Consider the following 20,192-nt stretch of genomic DNA (forward strand, 5'->3'; position numbering starts at 1 on the left):
TTGTTCTGTCCTGTGACCTTTCTATTTTGTATAAATTATTCAACTTAAAACAGGAGAACTGTATTCTCTTCCCTCCTGATAGTTTTTGTTGTTGTCGTCGTCACCCTGTCCCACCTTCCAAAGACATTTGTGTTCTTTGATTCAGGGACCTCTGAGGGCCACACTCATACACTTAAAGATTCAATTCTTGGCCCAGCTGGCATGACTCAGTGGTTGAGCGTTGACCTATGAACCAGAAGGTCCCAGTTTGATTCCCAGTCAGGGCACATGCCTCGGTCCCCGGCGTGGGGCTTGCAGGAGGCAGCTGATCAATGATTCTCTCTCGTCACTGATGTTTCTATCCCTCTCCCTTCCTCTCTGAAATCGCACAATAAAAATTAAAAAATGCATTTCTTAAACAAAATGCTTCTGAATGTTCCCCAGCCCTTCCACTGTTTCAGCAGAAGGTACGAGAGGTGTGGAGGGAAAGGGGACTAGGTGACCCCTAAACTTCGGACCCTGCGGTTCTCTTTTCTCAAGAGAAAAAAAATGTCACCACGGGATCCCTCCACCTTTAGCTGAAGGGTTGAACTGGGCTTCCCAAAATAGCAAGTAGGAAGTAGGACGTTGAAAACGGAGCTTCCAGACGAGGTGGTGGGTGGACAGGCCTATTTATGGACGCCTCTGGCTCCTGCTCACTGACATTCCCGCCCTGCGTGACCCCGGGCCACAAATTCTTCCCTCTGGCTCACAGCCCTTCCTCCCAGGAACCTGGACAGCACGCCTGCCCCGTCCCAGTGCTGCTGCTGATGCACCTGTGCCCCTGACCCCTAGAACTCGGCCACCAGCACAGCCCCAGTTCTGGGCCAGCACCAGGTCCCCCTCTTGCGGTCCAGTTTGTTCTCACATCTCTTCCTGTCTCTTTGCTCCTCCCCCAAGAGTGGAAGCCAAAGATACACACAGAAACCACAGGAAGTTTTCATTTTATTCTTATCCTCGCGTGTCCACAGACCTTCTTACGTGGAGAGCCGGAGCCTTCGGGCCACAGCTGCTTTCTCCGGAGGGTGTTGTAATAGTGGTTCCTGGGACGGGGCAGTTCCAGCAACGCCTACGTCTCTGTGACACCTGTGCTCCTGTTCCGCTCTGTGTCCCCGCTGCACAAGGTGAGCCCTGCTCTGAGCACAGAGGCCAGAGCCTTCCGAAGCCTTGAGAAAGCAGATTCCAGGGATCCCAAACTCGAGACACCAGCTCGAAGCAAGACCTGGTTCCCAGGACTCAGGAGAAGACTTGTGGGTGCCGGAGCTGAGAGCTTTCGCCTACCCTGCCATGTTGGCAGGGGCCAAAGTCCACAACTGGCCTGTGGGTCTAGTCACTCCCCTTCACCACCGTTCCTATTTCACAGACTTTCCCCTCGATTTCTTCTGTTTCTTCTGTTCTTCATAGTCACGTATTTTCCGTTGGAAATAGCCTGTGGGTTCAGAAGCAGGTGTTAGAGGGTGTAATCTGGCTGGGCGGATGGATGAGCTCAGGGATGAGGGTCAGAAATACCCTTTCTGGCCTGGCTCAGTGGTTGAGCGATGACCTGTGAACCAGGAGGTCACGGTTCGATTGCTGGTCAGGGCACATGTCCCGGTTGTGAGCTCCATCCCCAGTAGCGGGGGTGCAGGAGGCAGCCGATCTATGATTCTCATCATGGATGTTTCTCTCTCTCCCTCTCCCTTCCTCTGAAATCAATTTAAAAAAATTTAAAAAGGGGGAAAAAATCCCCTTTCTGTCTGCTCCCCATACCCCCACTATACCCACATTCTCGTTGGGGAATTCCCACACCCTCACAGGCCTCTGGAGATCCAGTATTCCATTAGGCCCCCCCCCCCCCCCCCAAAAGGGACCTGCAAAGAATAATTAGCTCCAGGCTCAGAGAGCAAAGGGCCTCCTGCCCCTGATGCATAGAGCGGCCAGATCCCAGCTGTCCCGGGGCCTCTGGAGGGAAGTGCCCTTTCCTCCCCTCCACCCGGGGCCGGGCCACAGGGACCCTGCAGGCCCCGGGGGTGGAGGCGTCACTGCGCACCTGCAGGAGGGTTCTTGCTCTTCTCCGCTTCCTGGATGAAAAGCGAGAAGAGCTGTGTCTTCACGAACTTCTTCACGAACCGGCGGTTGGCCTTGGAGGGCAGAGCCTTGTAGAAGGCCCGTTCTTGGAAGCGGCCTTGCCCGTTGGCGTCCCACCTGATATAGGAAGCGTAGTGGCCCACGGTCTTGACAAAGAACTGCACGAAAGGGCCTGAAACATGCTCGTTGACTTGTTCTGGAGCTGCGGGGGACACGGAGACGCCCGCTCAGGTAGGAGCAAAAGGATGATACGGCCCACCTTTGTCTTTAAGGGGCTGTCACGGCAGCCTGAGCGCTCCAGGGGTGGGGGTGGGGCGGGGCTCGTCATTACGGATGGACTCTTTAAGGTGGGAGGCTGGGGATGGGTTCTCTACCATTGCTTAGGACAGTGGTCGGCAAACTCATTGGTCAACAGAGCCAAATATCAACAGAACAACGATTGAAATTTCTTTGGAGAGCCAAGTTTTTTAAACTTAAACTTCTTCTAACGCCACTTCTTCAAAACAGACTCGCCCAGGCCGTGGTATTTTGTGGAAGAGCCATACTCAAGGGGCCAAAGAGCCACATGTGGCTCGCGAGCCGCGGTTTGCCGACCACTGGCTTAGGAAGAATAAAATCTCCGACTTGCCCTCGGATCCAGGCCTCTGGGACTGGCCCAGGCCTGCTGAGCAGGTTCGTTTTAGTTCTGGAAGGGGCTGGTTGGGAATCATGCCCTCAGGGGCCTTGGAGACCCCCAGAATAAGAGGGGCCTAGGACTTACTCTGTTGCTCATCGATCCCCTGACTGAGAGACTCCAAGATGTCATCCTGAAGCTTGGGAGGTAGGATGTCTTTTTCGTCACCCACCTAGTCGAGGACAGAGTCGGGGAGGAAGTGTGAAGTGGGTTGTTGGCAGAGAGGAGGGTGTGTCTGCACCCCCACTCACCCCCAAATTAATAATCGGCCACAGAGGAGAGAAACAACAGAAGCCGTTTCTTGGTCTTCGGCTGGACTCAACGTTGGCAAGTCTCCTCTCCACCCCTGTGGTTCCTGGTAGATACCCCTGCTCTAAGGCACGAACACTAACTGCCTTGCCCTGAGGTCGGTCATCTGTGATTTTAGTCTGTCACGGGCCCCTTGAGAGGGGAGAGGTCTTCTTAGCAGGGGTTCTCGCTCAACAAAAGTACTTAAGTTGAAACAAGTGGAGCATGGATGAGACTGGAATGATTGAGTTGGTGGAGGGCCTGAAGGGGGTCTGAACCCCGATACTCACTGACATTAAGAAGGTTCCTTCACAAAGATTCACCAGCAGGACCTGCAATAAACGCAGAATGGCTTTATCTCTTCCCCCGTCGTCACAGACCTCAGGAGGCCCCGCCACCTCCATTTCAGCCCAAGAAGCAGGCAAACCAGCATCTCCAATGCTCATTCTCGGTCCGGCACTCCTTTCTCCCCATTCCCGTTTGGAAACCTCCGTCCCTTTCCTGGGGAAAGGGTGTGAGGGTCTGGGAAGAGGGATGGGAGGGAGCAGAGGTCGAAGGGGAATACAAGATGAGGAAATCATGGCTAGTCACTCCCTTCATGAAGCCCTGAGTAGACTGACTGCTTCTAAATGTGGAACATGGAGAACAAGGTAAGTGCTTTGCACGTTTATGGCATGTAATCCTCCCAACAGTCCTGTGGAGGCATGTACCAACCCAACTCCCAGAGGCTGCCTGAGGTCCTACTGCTCACAAATGGCAGAGCCAGAGGCCACGCCTCCAGTGCCCTGGCCTCAGGACGGCACCCCGCTCCCCACTCTCGCCTTCAGCTCCCTCCCTCTGGTCACCTTAGGCCAGGGACTGGCATCGTTTCACCTCCCCATTCTTGCAACAGCCTACACACTCCCTTGGAGCTTCGGGAAACAGCAAGAGAAGGAAATGAGCGTGGGGTCAACGGGGAGAGGGGAGGAAAGGCAGTGAGGAGACCACGTGTCTGCAGCTGCAGGTGAGACAAGCACGGGGCTGGAACTAGGGGGCCTGGAATTCGGGGGCCCTCAGCTCCGGTACCGGCTCCATCACTTGCCTGAGGGGCCTTCCGTCTAGACCAGACAACACAAACAGACAGCCCGCTGGTTGGATTCCCACCTGCAGATCTGTTTCTTGGATCCTCAGAGCATTCTCAAATAATTGAATTCATTTCCAATGTTTGCATTGGAACATTTCACATAAAATTTGGATTGGAGGCTTCTCCTCAAAAGTCAGGGAGTCTATGCCCTGGCCAGTGTGGCTCAGGTGGTTGGGCATCACCCTGTCCCCCGAAAGGTTTGCCGGTTAGATTCCAGATCGGGGTACACGCCTGGGTTTGGGCTCTGGATGCCCAGGAGGGAGCGCACAGGAGGCAGTCGATCGATATTTCACTCTCACGTCGATGTTTCTCTCTTTCCCTCTCCCCTCCTCTTTCTCTAAAAATCAATTAAAAAATATATTTTTTTAAAAAGTCAGGAAGTCTAACACTGGTTCTCATTTCTAAAGGACAACATTCAGAGAGAACTGAGTGCGGCTGCCGCCTTTGGGCTGGGCGCGGGCTCACCAGTTTGCCATAACCCCCTCCCCCAGCCCCCCACCCACACCTGCTGGTCACTGAAATGCCTACTGGGCTCCTCTTTTCAGTTTGCTCGTGACAATGGGGTGAATGATCCCTCCGTGCTCCCTTCGTCCAAATAAAAGGGAGAAGAGGGACTGGCAAGTGTGCCAAGAGACAGAGCCGGCCGGCACTGTAATTACCCGTCCTCAGGGGAGAAAAGCCCAACTAGTCCGGGCCTGAAACCCCTGTGTACCTGGGCTCAGGTGCCTTCACCCCGGGAAGCCTGTTTGTTTGGGGGGTTGGGAGCTAAGATTGTGGGTGAAGAATGTTTCTGTGAAGCCGTTCCCCAAAATCTTCCTAGTCTTTGGGTACATTATGGTCAAATAATCCCTTCCGGAGAGCTTATTCCCTGATCCCCGCTCCCCCCCCCGCCATTTCACAGGGCAGCTGCTGAGGCGGAAAACAGGCCCAGGCCCTGGGATGGCAGGAGCCAGTCCCGCCGGCCTTGGGATGTCTTCCTGCCGGGCCGGCCCGGGGAGGAGCCACAGCTTCTGAGAAGCGGGGCTGCAGCGCCAGGAAGTTTCATAACTGGTGGTATTGGGACACTGAAGTCTTATTGCTACACACGGCCTGATCCTCTGTCCCGGTCGGTCACAAGGCAAAGGCTCGTTCAAAGGGCGTGTGTACTCAGCACTTCTGAGAAGGGCTGGGAGGGCCAGGAAGCAAGGAAGGAAAACATGTCTTTCCTCCCCAGCAGCACTCCGTGGAAGAGGGCCTTGGGTTCCGCTCCCTGTGCCTGTGTGGCCTCGGAAATGCCCACTGAGTTCTCTGCACTTTGGTTATGTCAGGCAAACGGGGGACGTCCTCCCCCTAGGGCTGGTTCCAGGCCTCTCCCCGTGGCTGGCCCTTTGTCTGCACAGAGTCAAGGTTAGGCAGTGCAGACACACACACCCCCTCTCCCCGCTCCCCCACCCCCCGAAGTAGCTCTTCTCTCTTGAGGTGAGTAACATGCTCTCCCTGAAACTTCCTCCTGACAGCTCTAAGCAGGACACGTGTTCTGAGTTGTCCTTCCACCATGGGAGACGGATGCATGCTATGAATGCCCGTTTGGGGGGCACTGACAACATCGAGGGGCTCTATCCTGATTGCCAACTGACCCCTCAGCCACTCAGAAAGACAACTCCTGCTCCAAAGATCTGCTTGTTCAGGGTTCCGCTCTCAGCGGGGCTGCAGGAGTGAGCTCACGCCCAAGGAATGCGAGGGAACTCCAGGGGGCTGTGAGCTGTAACAACCAGCTGCGCTTCTCCCTCCAGATGGGGCAGGGGACCCCCAGAGCCCGCTCAGGGGGGCCGGCTGGCCCAGGACAGTCAGATGGCCCCTCAGTAAGCTATGTGCTTGACGCCCCACGGGAAATCGCTCAGGAGCAGAGAGCTGATGCGTATGGAGCATCAACTACGTGTCAGGCCTCAGGCAGGGAGCTTTATGCAGGTGATGATCCCCTGGAATCCAAGGCACTTGACGCTGTCACCCCCATTTTACAAAAGCAGCAGCTCAGGCTTAACCAGGGGAAGCAACTTGCCCCAAATCACACGGCCCCGAGGAGCAGAGCTGGGCTCCGGCTCCAGGTCTGCCCGGCCCCGAGTCGCGGCTTCTTCGTGCTGGTCCTACCTCTTCCATGGGGCTGTCCAGAACGTCCTGCAGGAAGCGCATCTGCACTCCCACCATGAAGGGCGTGGGGCAGCACACGGTGGCCAGCAGGCTCTCGGGGACCACGGGGATGTAGGTGTGCGCCCAGCTGAAGGGGTAGAGCAGCGCGGCGGCGGCGTGGATACACTGCGACAGGGTGCTGGGGACAGCGGCGGAGGCGGGAGTTAGAGGGGCCTCCCTGCGCCCCACCCCTGGCACCCCCACGCTGCCCACCACCCACAGCCACGCTGGTCCCTGTGACGCCTCACAGCTGGGAGGTGGGGGCGGGGGCGGGAGAGGCCTGGGCTCCTCTCCGGGATGGGCTGGCATTGGGCCTTTATTCCGTCATGAGACGTCTCAGCAATAAAAGCGGCTCTAAGGAGCGGAGCAGGGAGAAACGCCTCCCCTCGAACCGATCACCGATTGAGCCCCTTCTGTGCGCTCAGCACGGTCCTAAATATGTGGGTGCCAGGAACTGGGAGACAGGGCCCTGCGTCTAAGGCACTCCCAGGGCAGCTAAGGAGGCAGACAAGTAAACACTGAGAGGGAGCAGAGAGGGAGGCCTGTTTCCTCCTCGCATCTCTCCAGCCCGTCCCAGGCCTTCCCTCTCCAGCTCCCTCGGCGGCTCCAGGTGGGTGCCTGAGTCTGCCTGGGAAATTCCTAGATTCCCGGAACCTCGCCCAGCAATTCCTCCCGGAAAGTCCCGCAGGGGGGCCCTGCCCTTTCCTAGGAAGCTCTCCCTGGGTAAGCACTGCCTGGTCACAGCGCAGGGCCAACCCCTGGCCGCTCACTCAAACACACAGCCCACCCTCTCTCTTCTCTGTTCCCCGCCAGCTTCCACGGCTCCTCATTTCTCCTGGTTGCCCCCCACACCGAAGCCAATAAAAACACGGATGCAGAAACCCTGTTCCAGTTCTTGGTATCAACCAGCATTCCCCGTGAGAGATGGGCTCAGAGAGCCGGCCAAGGCCTAGGCTGACTGGAAGTGCCCCGCCTCCCCGCCCCCCAGCCCTGCGTTTCGGGGATCTAAACAGATGGTGTGGGAAGGAAGTGGGGAGAGGTGGGATCTCCCTGGAGAAAGTCAACGCCCGAGAGGGAAGTCCTGCTGGCCCTGGCCCCTGTCCGGCCAGCTGACCCCGTGCGGTCACGTTCACTTCCCAGGCTCCGATCTTAGGGGGAAAGGCCAGCACCCCAGCTCCAGCCACACAGAAACTTCTTCCCCTACAGGGCTGAGCGGGGAAAAGCTGGTTCCAAAGCGGAGGGTTACACCACTTCCCTCAAGGACTAGCTCACAACTACTGCCTTTCTGTTGACACTGACTTGGACAGCGTGCTCAACCCACAGACCCCACTCCCTGCCCGAGCTTCCTTTTCTCGGAGCGCCATGACATCCACCTGACCCTCTCCGGCCTACGAGCTGGGTCCCCAACATCCTTTCCTTCCTCTTCCCTGAAAGACAGAGCCAGAGTTGTCAGCCAGTATCATCCGCTTTCTCCCTCCGCAGACGTGAACAGAAGGCCAACCACCAGCTCTTGGATATTTTTTTTCCTTCTCTATCCTGTCATGTCTCCCCTTGTCTTTCTCAGACTCAGGGGCCCTAAGAGGTAGAGACCAAGACATGGCAATGCCCCGCCTCAACAACACACAGGGGTATACTCAACTGCGAACTTATTATTATGAATAACAGCTCAGCTCGGCCGGCACGGCTCAGTGGTTGAGTGTCAACCTATGAACCAGGAGGTTATGATTTGATTCCCAGTCAGGGCACATGCCCAGGTTGCAGGATCGATCCCCTTGGGCGGGGGGGGGGGGGAGAGGGTGTGCGGGAAGCAGCCAATCAACGATTCTCTCTCCTCATTGATGTTTTTCTCTCTCTCTCCCTCTCCCTTTCTCTCAGAAATCAATAAAAATATATATATATATTAAAAAGAATAACAGCTCACACTTACTAAACTGTGCCTGGCAGGGTGCTAGCTGCCCAATGTGAACTATTTCATTTAATCCCCACCACAACCTTATGAGACAGATAGTCACTTTCTCCATTTTACAGATAAGAAGATCATGACTTCAAGAAGTTAAGAAGCTAACTTAAGGGAACCACGTAGCTAAGAATAGGACTTGAAAGAGTTCTGCTGATTCAAAACCTACGCTTCCACCCACTACAGAATTCTACATCCCCTTCGGGTCCAAGACCACGTCTTGTTTGCCTGTGTCCTCCTGAATGCTTGGCATCCGACAAACAGTTCACACACGCGTGTCTGTGGAATGAGTGAGTGAATGGGTAGATGTGCTTGTCATTAGGATGATGGCCTTGACCTCCATACCACTGCGTGCCTTCCTGCCCTGAGCCTTTCAAGAGCAGAGTCATATCTGCATCCACCCTAACGCTCTCCGCCTGGGCCAACCCAGGACACTTCCTGGCCTTCTCTGAGCTCGGTCAGAGGCCTCCTCAGGCCTAGGCAGCGACCAAGTTGGAGGGCAGACGCAGGTTAGTGCAGATCAAGACCCGGAGGCAGGAGGGCGAGCACACGGGCCCTCCCGCCTGACTTCCTCTGGAGACCCTCCGGCTGTTCCCTTGAACCCGAGGATGCCAGTCCGTTCGGCTGAGCCGCTCCGTGGCTGCACCCACCTGAGCCCTTCTGCCAGGAAGATGATCCTCCGCTCCAGCACCGCGGAGGCGAAGAGCTGCAGGATCTGTTCGAAGCTGAGGCAGCGCAACAGAGAACTGAAGTCCACGTGTTCCAGGTGGGAGTCCAGGGGCCGCGTCAGGGAGATGAACTTGGGGAAACCAGAGAGGGTGTCATCGCACCGAAGCCTCACGCAGACCCCAGGACGCTGGGCCTCTGCCAGGCTCCCTGGTCCCCGCAGGAGTGAACCCCCCATCCTGCCTCTCCCGCGCTAAACCCACCCGTGGTGTCCCTCCACCCCGGGGCGAACACTGATGTCATCCCTGGCACGGCCCACGAGGTCCTGCCTCTCGGCCAGCCTCACGGAGCCCACACACCTCCTGGGCCGCGTCCCCCATCACCTCCTTCCTGTGTCCCCAGCATGTCACACTCTTTCCGGCTGGACGTCCTGCACAGGTGAGGCCCCTGGACCCCCCTCCTCCCTTCCTTCTTGCCCGCCTCTCCCCCTCCCCCTAGTCTCAGAGGCTCTCCTTGGCCCCCTAAAGCAACGTGTGCTGTCCATCCTTTCTCGGTAGCATCCTGGTTTTCCCCCTTTCATCAAATCATACAATTTTTTAATTATGCATTTGTCTGTTTCTCCCCAACTAGACTTTTAGCTCCATGAGGTCAGGGTTCATTTTATTCACCACTTTACAGCCAGGAAATCATTCAGCTCGGGGCCCAGTAAGCACTCCCTACTTTTTTTCTGAGCAAGTGACAAAGCCCAGCCCCCGCCCCCCCCCCCCCCCCCCGCCCGCCCCTTGATTTTATATGGAGAAGCCAAGGTTCAGAGGGGCACGGATTACCCAGAGGAACAGGGGTCAGCGCTGGAATTCTTAAAACAATGTTCTACCTCAAAACAGTGGCATCCCGTGTGGCCTGGGTGGGGACTCAGGGGCGGGGATGGGTGATAAGAAATGGACAGATGGAGGCCTCGGGTAGAGATAGAGCGCAGACACGGGAGGATGAGGGTGGGGCGTGGGGGCCAGTGGCAGGTGGGGGGCTGGGGGCAAAGTCCATCTAGCACCAGGAACCTCGGCTTACGTGGTTTATTTATCACAAATAAAAGTCTTGAAGAGTGAGTGGCTAGGCCTTTGTGAGCCGCCGGTTGGGAGGATGGGAAAATTTGGGTTTGATCGTCAGCTCTGACGATAATTCAAGCCAGACCCAGTCCCTGCCTGGCTCAGTGTGCCTGCCTGTTAACCAGTGAATGAAGGGCCGCGAGGAGCCGTGCCGCCGAAGCCTGCCCCCTCCAGCCAGAGAGGGTGGGTCTCACCTCCTGTTGCACCCACCTCGGTGCCCGAGTCGGGGATGAAGCTCTTGAGGGTGACGGTCTTCCCGGGAGCGGGGAAGGCGGCCTCCCGGAGGCCCTGCATGAACGGGTAGATGACGGCCATGGAGATCTGGTGCCGCTTCTCCACCTCATCCAGGATCTGCAGGAGAGGGACCCGGGAGCGAGGCTCAAAGGGATGCAACGGGGAGGGCGGCAGAGGCCCCGGGTGTGAGGCAGAGGCCCCGGGTGTGAGGCAGAGGCCCCGGGTGTGAGGCAGAGACCCCGGGTGGGAGGCAGAGGCCCCGGGTGGGAGGCAGAGACCCCGGGCGTGGGGTCCCGCGCTGGTCCAGCCAATCTTCCCGTGTCTTCTCTGCCCCTCCCCTGCCGGTCCTCTCTCCTCCCTGGCGCAGGCAGACCAGCCTACTGCGTTCTCCTGGCCTTCTCCTTCTCATCCTCCCTCGACCGACCCATATGCCTCCCTTCTCCGAAGCTCAACATAAGCCACCCTCCCAGGAAGTCATCGCAGAGTAAACCCCTCATCCACGGGACACCCCGTTCATCGCGGTGGTTGGAATGAGGGCCTACCAGGCTGTCTTCTCTTGGGCACCACTCTGCCCCCCAACTTTCGCTGCATACTGCCCAGGGCCAGGGCCCGCCTCTGTCCCCCTGAATGCGTGCTCCACCCAAGCAAGGCTGACAGAGGCCCTGCCTTCACCCTCCCAGGGGCCTGCTGGGGGCAGAGCACACCGAGCCCCTTGCGTGGCCACCAAGACCCGCCCCCTCCGTTCTGAGGGCCCCTCTGATCCTGGCTCGGGAGTGTGGCTCTCAGGGAGCTCCCGCAGAAGTCCTGGCCTCCTCAACGCCCTGCTGGCCTGGAAGGCCCTGGAGGGAGTCCGGCATCGCGTAATAACCGTCTCCATATCTCTTTAGAGCTCGGCCTTTCTCGCAGATAAGGACATAGGAAGGTGCGGGTCAGATATGCATCTGACAGACCAAGACACGGAAAACTCCCGACTCCTCCCCTGGGCTCCTCCCCTGTCCCTCCAGCTGCTTTCTGGCCTGACCCGAGCGGGAGGAGTGGGACCCGAGGGCTCTCAGCAGGGGAGACGGTCCCCCGCGCTCAGTTCTCACTTTTCTGTGGAATCAGGTCCAGCCCGAGCCCCTCTCTGCCTCAGTTCTCCCCCCTGGGCCTCGCCTGACCCCGCTGACAGGGAGACACTCCCTGAGGCTGAGGGAGCACCTGCGGGGCAGGCAGCCGGGCAGCGGGCCGCAGGACAGGCCCAGCAGGCCCAGGGATCCCGCCCCGGCCGCACCTTGGAGAACAGGCCCAGCAGGCCCAGGAGTCCCGCCCCGGCCCTACCTTGGAGAACAGGCCGAAGCAGCCGATGCAGCTGATGATGCAGTACACCTTGGGGAGCCGAGGGCCGCGGCCGGCGGGCTGCGGGGGGGAGAGCCTCCTTCAGTGCCGCAGCCCCCAGGCCTTCGCCCACCCGGGGACAACGGGGCACGAGCTGGCAGCTGGGGGACACGTGGTGCAAGGAGGGCCGGATGGAGGAAGGCCTGGACAGGCGCAAGGAGGCCAGAGCGGCCACCAAAGTCAAAAGAAAGTGGCTGTGAGAGGGCAGGCAAGCACTGCCATCATGGGGGGCCGGCAAAGAGAGGGGACCAGCGTGCTGCAGGGATGAGGGAATGGCGAGGGAGGACAACACTGAGAATCCTGAGCGCCCAGAGCAGGTGTTCGAATCCCGGTCTCTGCTCCGGGGGCTCCCGGGGCCACGGCACCGAGGCCCGGACGGGGAAGTGGGGAGAGCAGAGACCACTGCAGGGCCCGCAGGAGTCCCCTGGGGAGGCGGGCGAGGCGGGCACGTGTCCCTGTTGTGCAGGCTGCAGAGGGCACTAACATGGCAGCGGGTGCTGGGCCGTGCTCTCTGCAGCCGCCACTGCCAGGGGCCTGGCTTGTGCAGCGGAGGCCTGAGCCGGCCCCGCTGTGGCGCCAGCAGGCTGCAGAGAGGAGGGGACAGTTCTGAGCTGCACAGACCAGGAGGCGCCTGCAGTAGCCAATCTTCCTGCTCCCGTCCACGTTGGTCAGCACGAAGGAGAAGGTCTCCCTGAGGAAGAGAGACGAGACTCTCATTTGCCCCCCAGACTGTAAAAGAGGGAGGCACGGCATGGGGGTGGGGGAGGGGCGCCGAGGGGGGCGAGGAGGACCCGGGAGCTGCTGACCGGTCAGGAGAGCGGTACTAGTGCCAGGAAGGTAAGTGCTTATCGGTGTCAACCTCCAAAGGCATCATCTCACTGAATTCTCCAAACAGCCCTTAGAGCTGTGGTTCTCAACCTTCCTCATGCCGCGACCCTTTAATGCAGTTCCTCACGTTGTGGTGACCCCCAACCATACAATTATTCCGATGGTCTTAGGCTCTACAGCAGCGGTTCTCAACCTGTGGGTCGTGACCGCTAGCAGGGTCGCCTAAGACCATTGGAAAACACAGATACTTACATGACGATTCATTAACAGTAGCAAAATTACAGTTATGAAGCAGCAACGGAAATAATTTTATGGTTGGGGGTCACCACAACATGAGGAGCTGTATTAAAGGGTTAGAACCCTTTAGAAAGGTTGAGAACCACTGCCTTAGAGGTAGGTTTGCTCGTCCGCCCCACACTAAAGGTGAAGGAACGGAGGCGGAGAGGGCGTTTCTTATACAAGGGCCATGAGCTCCTAAGCGTACAGCCAAAACTCGAACTCAGACCGTCGAGTCCCAGGGCCCCTGCTGGAAGGGACATTGCTCCGTCACCTTCTTAGAGGCCCCGGGCCTTCGTCTAAGTCCAGCTGCTGCCAGTGGCAGAGTCAAAACCCAGAGACGCCCCTCCCAGCACGAGGGAACCCCACCCTTCTCTGCTCAGAGGTAACTGGTCAACCTGTCGGCCAAGATCCTTGGTCTTAAGGGGCCCCAGGCAAGATGGTCATACATGAATGCACTGAGCCCTCCCCGTCGGGAGGAAAGCTGGTAAGAGATGGGCATACACGCCAGGTGAGGGGCCCCAGGAACCACCAGGCTCACACCGGCCCTTCTGCCCCGATCCCATGGCCGGCAGTTACCTGGGATACTCAGTGAGGGGGGCCCACTCGTTCCCATCCGGGAAGCAGAACAAGGGGATGGCACTGAGCAGCCGTTCCTCCTCCTCCTGTTGGCCCCGAAGCAGGTTCTCCCGCTGTAAGGACAGGAAAGGAGACGCGCCGATGGTGCACGGAGGGGTAGCAGGAGAGGGCAGGAGGCAGGGGCAACAGGACAGGGCTGGAGCGGGGGCGGGCAGGAGGGCGGGCTTCTTCTGAGGCTCTAGCACAGTCTTTGGATAAGCTTTTCCATGGCACGGGGTCCTCTGCCTGTCACTCTACACAGGGACTTTGTTCTGGGTCTGGCTGGACCGACCCAAGGCCGAAACAGCCTATCTTGGGCCACGTCTACAGGAACCTGAGTTAGACTTCAGTGTCCTGAGGCTCCACGTAGTCAGGAAGGGGGCCAGGCCACCCCTGAATACAGAAGCCCCCGAGACCGCTGGGCTTCCTGCGAGGACCATGTCCGAGAGGTGACACCCCGGAGAAGAGAAGCGGCCAGCTCACCTGCCCCGCTGTCAGGCTAAGGAGACTCCCTGGGCCCAGGGCAGGGCAGTGAGGATCCCGGTGTGTTTGCGTGACCACGGGAGGCCCCACCCTCTCCTTCCCATGGGGGTGCCTGGGAGGAGCTCGGGCAGAAGGTAAGCTCCTCCACCGAGAAGGGTGACTGGAGTGGAATCTGGGAGAACCAGGAGGTCCCCAAAGGGAAGAACTAGCCCAGTTTCCCGGCTAGGGAGCCTAGGTCAGCTCCTCACAAAGAGGCCAGACCTAGATTCTGTGGGTGATAACAGGAAACAAGAGCGGGCGAGCTCAGGGCCCCTCCAGAGGAGAGCCAGCCCAGGCCAGGGAGGGAGAGAGAGGGAGCAGCCCCCTTCCCCCCGTTGCCTCTCAAACACCCCACCCTCTGTCCCCCCCCCACCCTCTCCTGCAGTCCTTACCTTGGGAAACTGGTAGGTGATCGTGGGCTCATAATCCTCCCCTGATCGCTTCTTTTTGAGGGAAACCACGAGGAGGTATTCAAAGAAATGCTGTCCTCCGGCGAAGGTGGCCAGGCAGTGCTCCGGGGCCCTCTCCGGCTCCTTCGCAGCCTCCCCGGGGCTGTCCTGGACAGATCCTGAAACCAGACACGTGGCCCACTCGGATCTCACAGGTCCAGGCCCCGAGTGGGTTCTGCAAGGCTCCAGGCAGCTCCAGTACCTCAAAGCCCCCCCTGCCCACGCTGAGGTCCCCGGAGCCGGCCCAGCACCCAAGGTCCTGGAATGGGGTCAGAGCCAACTGGGTCGTTTCCACGCCTGCCCTCGGAGATGTGCAACCACGCGGCGCCAAGGGGAGAAAGGAAAGCACTGATTTGGAAGCCGAGGAAATGTACTGGGAGGCCCCCAGGGAGGCCCCGTGCCCCAGGTACTGCCTGCCCTCAGGGTGCCCAGCGCAGCACCTGGATCTCGCCCTGAGTAGACCTGTGCTCACTGCATCAGAAGAGGCCCCAGGGCCATGTGGCCGTGACCACACCAACCCCCCCAGGGGGTATGAGAGGCTCTAAAAACCAGCAGGGGAACCTCCCAGCGCAGTCACATGGGTGGAGGAGGTCGAGATATAAAAGGAAGAAGAAAAAGAAGTAAGAAACAGCCCCACAGAGGAGAACCACTTGTGGGGGAAAAAAGGAAGTGGGTAATCCAGTCCAGACCTGCTCGGATTCGGGACAGCCATTTGTGGACCTGCCTGAGCATCCCGCCTACCACCGGTCCTTCCATCGTCCCGGGCCTGCGGGGCATGGAGCGCTGCCCTCGCCCACACCGCCCGCCTACAGAAAGCCCCTGGAGGGAGCTGCTGCTTCAGCGTCTGACCCCCGGCGCTCGGCAGACAGGCCCCACGCTGTCTCCCAGATGAGGGAGAGCAGTTTCCATCCCCGGCACCCAATGGGTGAGCAAACCGGCTGTGACAGGACCCAGGAAGGAGGCAGGAAGCCCGCGCCGACACAGGCAGCATCCTGGCAGGGCTGCTCAGATCTCAGCTCCTCCCAGGAGCCGCAGGGTGTGGTGAGACAAAAGGTCGCAAGCAAACACCTCCAAGGCCCAGCTGCTTCTGGGCTCAGGGCTTTGACTTCTGGGCCGGAGGGAGGCCGTACAATGGGCTTATTTACAATCTGGGGAAAGTGAAGAATGCGAGATAGCATCAGGCTGCGGGCACTGGGGACTCCCGGTCCTCTTATCCCCAGAACTTTGATTTGTGGCCTTTCACTTCCCAACTGGGTCAACAGCAGCCCCGAACCCCTGCAAGGCCACCTGGAACTTCCAGGACCAAACACGCCCCACAGCCAGCAGGCCACTACGTTCCGTGACACCTAAAAGGAGACATTCTTCCAGCAGGAGGGGAACCTGGACGTCAAGACGCACCTAAAAGCCTCCTCTCCTGCTGGTGGAGCAGAGAGCGAAGTCTGTGTCTGAGCCGCAGAGCTCCTGATGGTCCAGATCTGCGCTGAAGCATCTCTCCCCCCTGCAACGCCTCCCGAGACAGGCTTCTCTCCCTAGGACCTGTTCCAGGGTCCCAGCAAAGGACCCCTCTTGCACATCGGAAGCGCTGACTCAGGACAGGACATTCTCCCTGGCCTACAGGAGGGAACTGGCTGCGTCAGCAGCCTGATGGTCGCTCGCTCAGTGACAGTAGAAAGCACCTGAGGGAACTCCGCCCCACCCCCACTCCTGCTCAGTCTTTTGTATTTTAATATATTTAATATATTTTTTATTGATTTCAGAGAGGAAGGGAGAGGAGGAGAGAGAGAGAGAAACATCAGTGACGAGAGAGCATCATTGATTGGCTGCCTCCTGCATGGCCCACACTGAGGATCAAGTCCACCACCTGGGCATGTGCCCTGACCAGGAATCAAATGGTGACTTCCTGGTTCAGAGGTCGATGCTCAACCACTAAGCCATGCCAGCCAGGCCTGCTCAGTCTTTTTTTTCCCTGTTGGGCCAGGTCAAGGGTTCTCTGCTTAAGCTAAAAGCAGAGCACCTGGCCCCTGGGGCCCTCGTGGTGTCTGGAGGCTGTGTCTGGGGGCAGGGAAAGAGAGAAAGGGTAGCAGTAAGTCACCTACAAGTCTTGCATAAACCCCTGAGCGAGCACATGCACACGGTAAGAGACAAGGACTTTGGCCAGGAAGCTGCGTCTAACAGAAGCCAGGAGGCCAACGTGTTTGGTGCCAGTGTCTGCCACTCCCGCGGAGGAGAACGAGCAGCCCTCTGGAAGAGCGGGGGTTCTGGAATAGAGGAGAGCTCTGGACCTGGCTTTCGTGGGACGAGTCGAAGCCACACTCCGTGGCCCAGCCATGACTCCTGGGGACAGCCCCCGTCACGGTAAATAAGGATGTGACGCACACTGCAATGGTGAGAACAGTGACCCAGATCACTGAGCACGCTCACCACTCCTTGCTCGCAACCTGCACGGACTTGTTGTTGCACAATCCTCACCATCTGTCTGAGGAATAAGCATGTTGCTGATGCAGATGGGGAAACCGAGGCACAGCATCTGTAGGGGGTGGGGATGGTGAGAATTCTGTGCCCATGCTCCCGCCCTCTGGACGCAGCACACGCACACCGTCGCACCCAAGTGGGACGCCTCGTGTTTGCCACGGACTTGGAGAACCCACATCTCTTCACGGATCGTTCCAGAACCTCAGGAAATTACTCCTTCCCTCAAATCGCTTGAGTCGCAGTTTACAGCCCACTCCTTCCTGCTCCATGAGGGGAGCCAAGAGAACAGCAAAACTCACAAACTCAAGCAAAAAAAAGTGACTACACCTTTGGGGTGGAGGCCTAAGGAACCCAGAAGAGATTGCCTCCTCCTATCTCCCCAAGGGGGCTATCAGCCGGAGAGAGGACATCCATCAGACGCACCCGTGTCATATAGGTCACCTCATTTAATCCCCAGAGGAATGATTATCCTGGATTTTTAATTGAGGAGGGAGCCACCCTTTCTAAGGAAGTCAGGAGTCTGGTTACACTTGTTCCTCCACCAGGAAGCTCCGCCCACAGCCATCTGAGGAAAGTCCCAGAAACGACTAGAATGTAGGTGAGGGGAGTTTCTGAAACCTGCATCTGAAAAAGCTCGCCCTTCCTCTTCTAGCTCACCTGCCTTGAACCCGGGACCACCGCGACTGCCACTCCTCCCACCAGCATGATTGACACATCCGTGTGTATGTGCGTGTGTGTGTGTGTGTGTGTGTGTGTACACACACACCCTCCTACCACACAACTGCCCTGCAGGGAGGGGGACTCCCAGAGAAGGTGGAGGCCAGACGGCAGGCAGGCAAGATGAGGCGGACACACTCTCCTGGCCGGACAGGTGCCAGGCCTCGGGACAGGAGGTCCCGGCTGCTAGTCTTCCAGCCCCTCAACCGCCAGGAAGCTCCTCCGGGCACGATCCTCACCTTGTCTGGGGGGCCAGGGTGGTTGGGAACAACCAGAATGTCTCCTGTGGCTGCAGGGAGCAGACCCCTTTCATCCACACCTACGTCTAGGGGTTGAGGGAAACCAGAGAAGAGAGGCCAGCAGCGCCCCCCTGCACTCAGCCCCGCCACTGCAGGTTCCAGACCTCTGTCCCCACCCGTGGTCTCTGACCTCCCTGCCTCCATTGGGGTGAAATGACAGATCCTGGAACCCCATGGTTAGGGAGAACAGCGAGGGTGGGGTGGAGGGCAGGGGTGATGGCAGGAGCACTGATTTCACCCCCAGGTCTCCCCAACGCTGGGGGTTGGACTTGGGACTTTGGCTTCCTTCACTCAACCTTGTGATTTGCCAGCGCTAGAGAGGTGGGCTGCCCTGTCCACTCAGCTCCTTTCTCCTGGGACAGTGGGACCTGTGGGCAGGGGAGCTGAGGGTTCTGGCCAGTGGAAGAGGCAATAAATGTTTGCAGAATGAATGAGGAAGAAAAAAAAAAAAGAATGAATTCCTAATCGCCTTCCTTCCCAAGCGCAGGGCCCCTGCTGAGAAGGAAGGAGCACCGACTGGAATGTGACTGACTCCCCAGGACACGGAGGAATGATTCCCACTTTGCAGCCCAAGGGGCTCCGGGAGGCGGGACTTGTCTGGTTCACGCTAAGGAAGCGGCGGAGCAGGCGCCACCCCAGCTCTGCTTCAGGCCACACTCTCCACCGCCTGGGGCGGGGGTGGCACTGGGGCGGCGGGAGCCCAGTTTTCCTGGCCGGTGGCTATTTGAGGCGCAGAGGCGGGGCGGGGGCACCGGGGCTGAGGCGGGGTCTCCCGGGAGGGCGCTCCGGGTGCTCTGCGGTCTCCCCACAAGCTTCCTGGCTGGAAGGACACGTGGCCCTGGGGCCCCACCACCGTTTCCTCTGCCCTGTCGCCTCCCCCTGCACCCCGTGGGGCCTGGCAACTCCCTGACCTCCGACCTTGTCCGCACCTGGCCCTGTCCACCCACCTGCGCACCTGAGCTGCCCAGCCCTCCCGATGCGCGGCGGACCGCTCCCCGAGCCCGACCCGACCCTCCGCGCCGCCCGGCCCGGCCCCGCCGCGGTCAGCCGGTGCCCTGGCCCCGTCCCCGCGCTGTCCCCGCGCCCCGCGCCCCGCGCCCTGCCCGGCGTGGCACTAACCCCCGCGGCCACGCTTCAGTCGCAGGCTGGCTCGGAGGCGGCGGCTGAGCCCATCCATGGCCCCTCCGGTGCCCGGCGCCCGCTCCCAGGTCCGCGCCGGCCCCGCCCCCTGCGGACCTCGCGGGGCCGACACTTTCACTTTCACGCGGGGGGAGGCCGCGGGGACCCGCCCGGGCGCGGCGAGGCGGGGCGTCGCACCTTCCGGACGTGGCCCAACCCCCCGCTCACCTGGGCGGGCCGCTGTGCCCGGGCCCCGCGGGGTGCGTGGGGTGACAGAGGGCGCTCGTAGGCGTCCGGACGGGGCGGCGCCACCTCGCTCCCACCCTCCGGGGAAGCGGGGAAGCGGGGAAGCGTGCCCTTCCCAACCTCGCGGTCCCCAAACGCGCGGGGTCCCCGAGAGGCCAGCGCCTACCTCCGCAGCTCGGGCGGGGAATGCCCCGTGGGCACCCGCGCGCCTTCCAGGCGGCTCCCCACTGACCCCAGAAGCGGGGAGCTCTTCGGCCGAACCGTTCCAGCCGCTCCGTCTCTCCCTCGGCAACGGCCGTGTCCAGATCTTTTGCCATATTTGTCCTCCTACCCGCGCGGGGCGCAGGGCACGTGTGCTCGCCTTGCTCAGAGCCACTTCCACTTCCCCACGGACCGAGGGGAACCAGGGCCCGAGGGCCTGGGTCCTGACCCCGCATTCCCAGCAGCCTGCTTTATTTGTTTGTTTTTTAACTGGTTGGAGTAACATTGGGTAATAGCATCTAAATTTCAGATGTTCTGCCTTATACTTCGACGTCTACATATACTCCAGTGTGTGCTCACCACCCGAAGAAGTCTGCTCTCCTCCCATCGCCGTATATTTGACCCCCTTTACTCTCTTCCTCTCCCCGCCCCCAAACCCCCCCACACCCTTTCCCCTCTGGTAACCACCATTCTGTTACCTGTATCTATGAGTCTGTTTGTTTGTTTGTTTGTTTGTTTGTTTTCTTCATTGGATGATTGCATAAAGAAGCTGTGGTATATATACATGCAATGGAATACTGCTCAGCCATAGGAAGATGGAATCTTGCCATTTATGACAACGTGGATGGTCAGGAGAGTATTACGCTAAGCGAAGTAAGTCAGATGGAAAAGTCTTGGGGAGCACATGAGACTTGGTTGGAAAGTTTGTAAGGAGGACATTCTGAGAAAAGGAAAGTGTGTGGAAGGCTGTGGGCCCTGTGTATCGGAATCCCGAC

General features: G+C 59.1%; 1 protein-coding gene across 9 annotated transcripts; it reads right to left on the minus strand.

Annotated features, from left to right (window-relative positions):
- Positions 1-944: 944 nt before the first annotated feature.
- Positions 945-19,555, minus strand: DENND2D (DENN domain containing 2D). 9 transcript variants are annotated; one of them, XM_054711983.1, is made up of 13 exons: positions 18,970-19,033; positions 16,832-16,889; positions 14,306-14,481; positions 13,353-13,465; positions 12,154-12,360; positions 11,613-11,690; positions 10,256-10,412; positions 8,943-9,091; positions 6,297-6,474; positions 3,337-3,378; positions 2,846-2,930; positions 2,048-2,287; positions 945-1,447 (listed from the first exon to the last, which is right to left on the minus strand). In XM_054711983.1, the coding sequence occupies exons 2-13, from the start codon at positions 16,887-16,889 to the stop codon at positions 1,371-1,373; spliced, it is 1,560 nt and encodes a 519-aa protein (XP_054567958.1). In that variant the 5' UTR covers positions 18,970-19,033; the 3' UTR covers positions 945-1,370. The 9 variants fall into 9 exon arrangements, with proteins under 9 accessions (XP_054567958.1, XP_054567956.1, XP_028009839.2 ...); XM_054711981.1 differs by having other exon boundaries at positions 16,784-16,889; XM_028154038.2 differs by lacking the exons at positions 16,832-16,889; positions 18,970-19,033 and adding an exon at positions 19,382-19,555 and having other exon boundaries at positions 10,272-10,412; positions 12,291-12,360.
- Positions 19,556-20,192: the final 637 nt, after the last annotated feature.

Source organism: Eptesicus fuscus, chromosome 22 (genome assembly GCF_027574615.1).
Source record: "Eptesicus fuscus isolate TK198812 chromosome 22, DD_ASM_mEF_20220401, whole genome shotgun sequence".
Classification (NCBI taxonomy): domain Eukaryota; kingdom Metazoa; phylum Chordata; class Mammalia; order Chiroptera; family Vespertilionidae; genus Eptesicus; species Eptesicus fuscus.